Here is a 5,184-nt window from a genome sequence, read left to right as displayed (position 1 = left end):
TACAGTCAGATGCACTAAGTGCTGCATATGCCTCTTGAGCCTTACCCACCAATACACACTGTAACAGTAAAGTGCAGCCTTCATCAGTGCAGCCTTCACCAATCCTTAGTTTCCCCTCCTCTCTCAAACAAAGAAAAAAAAAAGTGTCTGGGTCACTCTCATTGAATCTAGGAAGCAACCGCAATTAGACTCCCATGTAATTTTGAGCAGCTCTTAATGGAGACCCCGCTTCCTCCTTAAGCGACCCCTCCTTGATGAGGTCTAGCTTCTTCCCTTCTAACTGTAATTTACAAACTCAGTTTTCTGTTTAATCTCATCTAATGCAAGGTCACAGGTTTGATACTCAAGTTTTTTTTTTGGTCAAAACTGAACCCAGCGACACGCGGGATACAATTGGAGTAACAAACCGAGGGTACTTTACAGTTAAAATACCACCCACAACTAGCTTAACCTTCAATATGGCCTTGAAGCTCCCCTTCAATAGAGAAGGACTACACTCAACCCCATAGTGATCTGCAATGTGAACCAATTGGTCTTTGGTGCAACGATCCAAAAGCTGTTCAGAAGGGGCCTGAATAAAGTAGTCTAAATTAGCAGCCATCACCAATATTTTAAATATTATCAATTGCTAACCTATAGTAATTAAACATAAAATACAAAATGATAATATCTAAACTAACAGTGAAAGTACATTGATTCAGTAAAAGACAACCCAAATGAAACCTAATGGAACTAAAGTGAACTGGACCCTAGTCTTCGTGCAGGTACTGGCAGGGTTTCTTATGCACTAGCTCCATCAGAGTCAGAACCCCAAGGAAGTGCTCCCGAGGCAGGTTCTGCCAAACTGGACCTCTACCCGCGGTCCCCGCCACACTAAGAAAACAAAACAAACTGACTGCTCTCCTAATGAGAGCAGCCACTAAACCTAACAGTAAACTAACTAAAGGCTGTCCCTACCATATCAATAACACAAACACTTAGCTAGACAGACAACAACCACTGGGGACAGCAAACTCCTCCACGTTTGGCAATCCAAACCAAAACTCCAGGCAAACAAAAACCAATCATGTGTGGTACTCCCAACCAAATTAAATAATTTCACAAATCAATCCAACTCTGGTCAGCCTAACAACCAATCCAGAGTGCAACCGAAAAAACAAACTTAATTTTACCAAAACTAACTTACTTAACCATAAAACAACATAGCCAAAACTCACTTTTTGACAAGCCCCCACTTTGTTACGACCAAGCCCGGTGGTCACAAAAATGAGAGTCCACACATGATCAAGGGTTAAAGTAATATATTTATTAACTTAAAGGACAAACAATATAAGTATGTGTAAGGTGTAAGGTGATGTAAGGTGAAGTTTGTATAATCAGTATTGTGTGTAGTGTATGGATGAATGGAATGTGTGTTGTGGGATGTTGTATGACGTGAACAAAACAAAGAGGAACAAAACCAGAAGCCACCCTGCCCGTGGGAGAAGAGAGAGCCAAAATGGCCGATGGGGTTCACCATATTAAGCCTGTAGGCCACACCTGCACAGGTGAACCACATTTGCCAACGACCCTCCCAGCCCCGCCCACACTGGCTCCCTGAACCAGATAAACAGCCAAAAGGGAAACCAGCTGACAGAGAGAGAGAGAGAGGGTCGTCACAGTAGTCTCATTTGAAACAATAGCAGCAGCCTGTTAATCCACCCCTCCTACTGACTGGTCGTTTGTGTAGGAAGAGGTTGTGTGTGTGTGTGTGTGTGTGTGTGTGTGTGTGTGTGTGTGTGTGTGTCTGGTCCGCTGTCTAGGAAGAGGTTGTGTGTGTGTTTGTGTGTGTGTGTGTGTGTCTGTGTGTGACTGGTCCCCTGTCTAGGAAGTGGTTGTGTGTTTGTGTGTGTGTGTGTGTGTGTGTGTGTGTGTGTGTGTGTGTGTGTGTGTGTCTGTGTGTGACTGGTCCTCTGTCTAGGAAGAGGTTTGTGTGTGTGTGTGTGTGTGTGTGTGTGTGTGTGTGTGTGTGTGTGTGTGTGTGTGTGCGTGACTGGTCCTCTGTCTAGGAAGAAGAGGAGACAGGATTTGAGGCGGTGCAATGACACTGACACATCCCCCCTCACTTTAACTGGCCCTGTCACTTTTAACAGCTATTTTGACGCTGCATACTATAAATGGCGTAATTACAAAGACATCTATGAGAAATGTGTGTGTGTGGAGGAGGGGGGGGGGGGGGTAGCACTTCAGCCAATTAACTCATATTCCACTCTATCCGTTTCTAGCCATCAACATTAAAAGTGACACTGTTTTTTTCCATGTCGAGAATACCTCACTCTCAGCACTTTGTTTCATGGGAGCCATAGACAGCTGATTGTTGAGAGAGTACGTTCATTTTGTGAGGAGTGAGAGATTGGGTTCAAACCCCAGGTCTGCATGCCAGAAGACAGTGTTCAGCTTTTTACTCAGGGAGCCAACGGAAGAGTTCAAAGACTGTTTATTGGCCATGCAATCAATTCTCATCAATTGTTGGAAGGTGGTAATTTTTGCACCCCCCGTACAGACGTACAGTACCCTACCAATGTCCAACACTGTGAGACATTCACAACGTTGTACCATAGATAGAAATACATGTTATAGAGAGGACATGACATGACTCCCTCGTCCACATGCCTGACGCCCTTAACCGTTCTGCACAGTGCATTTCTATCCATCTCGGTGTAGGTTCACCGAACCCCACTGAACCCCACCGCACCCCACCGAACCCCACCGAACCCCACTGAACCCCACCGAACCCCACCTCAATTACACACAGTTAGACACTAGCTGTGCTGAAGACATAGGGTAGATAACCAGAGTGAATGTAACAGTATCAAAGATGTTATATATGGCGCCATTCCTCATTCCATTCCATGCGTTACCGTCCTCTGATGTCTACCTCCACCAGCCTCCCCTGGTAGAGATCAGAGTCAGATATGAGCTGATTTGTGCTGAACATTAATCCATCCTGATAGGTGAAACTCGAGTGTTAAACAGCGCTGCCAGGGAACCAATGACGGGTCTCCTCCCTCTGTGGAGACCGTATTCTACATCTGTCACCGAGCTGTTGCTGAGGTATGATGTCATTTGGAATTATGGGATATCTATAAAAATAGCAAGCTGCTGTCAGACCTGCTGGGCTCTTCTGCGTCTCACAGTTAAAACGATATAGACTAGCCTAGCATGGCTGTGCATCATAGCTTCAAATCAATGTTCATTTCTCTAGAGAGTCTTTTGGGCCTTTTCAAGTGTTTTTAGCGTCCGTGTTATAATGACCATAAAGACGTAAGAAATAGTGTATTTCTTCCATTTTTAGTTTGTGCTAATAGTCATTGTAAGTGTTATTTTTCTCAAACAAGAAACTAATATTTAGACCAACTTCAATGGAGATCTAGCAAAATGGTTAGGACCATATGCACAGTGCATTTCACAACAGATAGGGCAAGAGAGGGAGACTATATGAATGAAAGGATAACTCAATCAGAAATGTATCATTTAAAAATCAATCACCAAACAAAGCCACAAATTCCATTCCAACGTCCATTCCTCTTCCTAAGAAGAGCTCTGTCCAATCTCGCATCAGTTTATCACACCTCAAGGTACATGAAGTCGGCCTTTGCCGCGTAAAATATCGCATGGAATCAATAACAACTTTTGAAGGACGCGTTCGAACTGGGCACAATATACTTTCCAATGTTGTTTTACGAACAAAATACAGGTGAACGCATTTGATTCCGACAACAACAATCAAAAGTGGAGGTGAGAAAAATATAGTTAGTTAGACCATGCATGAACAGTTTTAAATAGCCTTACTTGGCATATTGAATTGGCAGCGAGTAGCTGTTACATCCGGCTTGGTTGGCAGTTTGCTCAGTGACGTTAGCGCTTCGTCAGCTTTGATCACCGTATCTCTCTGAAAGCTAAACTAAGCAGTGTGTATGCAGACATGTTAATACAAATTACGATTGCACTATGTGGAAATGGGAATGAAGAACGTCAAATGTAATATATATTTGAGAGTACCTCATATCCGGCTTGACAGGACAATTTCACTCATCTCCCCCATATCATAATGTTGACTGCTTAGATATCTGCATAGAGATATAACATGGATATTGTTCTAGGGCCTATATCTCTGGTTATCTGTGTGGCATGTCACTGAATGAAGTTAATACCTATGAGAAATGTGATAAGGAAATTGATGTGTAATCAACCCAGAAACACATATTTCACATCTCTCTCTCTCTCTCTCACTCTATCTCTCTCTCCCTCTCTCTCTCACTCTATCTCTCCCCCCCCCTCTCTCTCTTTCTATCTCTCTTTCTATCTCTCTCTCTCTTTCTATCTCTCTCTCTCTCTTTTGCTCTCTTTCCCTCTCTCTCTCTGTCTCTCTCTCTCTCTCTCTCTCTCTCTCTCTCTCTCTTTCCCTCTCCCCCCTTTCGCTCTACCTCTCTAGCTCTCCCCTGTTCACACACCACCTGCCTAATATAACCTGAGAACTGCAGTGCAAGATGTAGTATTTTCTCCATCTCTGTGGTAGTTTTCACAGCAGACTGAGGTGTTGTGTCAACACTCCTGGCTCAGATTGATCTCCTGCAGAGATAAGCAGCATCACGCCTTCAGCTCCATGAATGAGCTCATACTGATAATTATATCCTTTCCTACAGGTGCAATCATGATGGTTAATGCTACCGGAGATCCGGTGTCTTCAGACACCCAGACCCAGACCCAGCCTCTGGCCCAGCCCCAACCCCAGCCCCTGGCCCAGGCCCATCCCCATCCTCATCCCCATCCCCATCCCCATCTCCAACCCCAACCCCAACCCCAACCCCAACCCCAACCCCAGTCCCAGACCCAGACCCAGCTCCAGACCAAGGCCCAGACCGAGCCCCTGGCCCAGACCCAACCCCAGGCCCAGACCCAGACCCAGGCCCAGACTCAGCCCCTGCCCCTGCCCCTGCCCCTGCCCCTGTCCCTGCCCCAGACCCAGACCCAGACCCAGACCCAGACCCAGACCCAGACCCAGACCATGGCCCATCCCCAGCCCCTGAACCTGAACCTGCCCCTGCCCCTGCCCCTGCCCCTGCCCCAGACCCAGACCCAGACCCAGACCCAGACCCAGACCCAGACCCAGACCAAGGCCCATCCCCAGCCCCAACCCCAACC

The 5,184-nt window shown here is 46.0% G+C and overlaps 1 protein-coding gene across 1 annotated transcript in view; it reads left to right on the top strand.

The window, feature by feature from the left end:
- Positions 1-716: 716 nt before the first annotated feature.
- The window catches only part of nlgn1 (neuroligin 1), a gene marked incomplete at both ends in the record, with an annotated part of 138,578 nt that continues 134,110 nt past the window's right edge, over positions 717-5,184 (top strand). Inside the window, 2 exons of the mRNA XM_083694768.1 lie at positions 717-764; positions 4,865-4,930. Of these exons, the coding sequence (XP_083550894.1) occupies positions 717-764; positions 4,865-4,930 (114 nt within the window). The remainder of the gene's footprint in view (positions 765-4,864; positions 4,931-5,184) is intronic.

The sequence above is a fragment of the Argentina silus genome, assembly GCF_951799395.1.
Source record: "Argentina silus genome assembly, chromosome: X".
NCBI lineage: Eukaryota > Metazoa > Chordata > Actinopteri > Argentiniformes > Argentinidae > Argentina > Argentina silus.
Note: the sequence above shows the minus strand (reverse complement) of the source record. Positions and strands in the feature narration are given on the sequence as shown.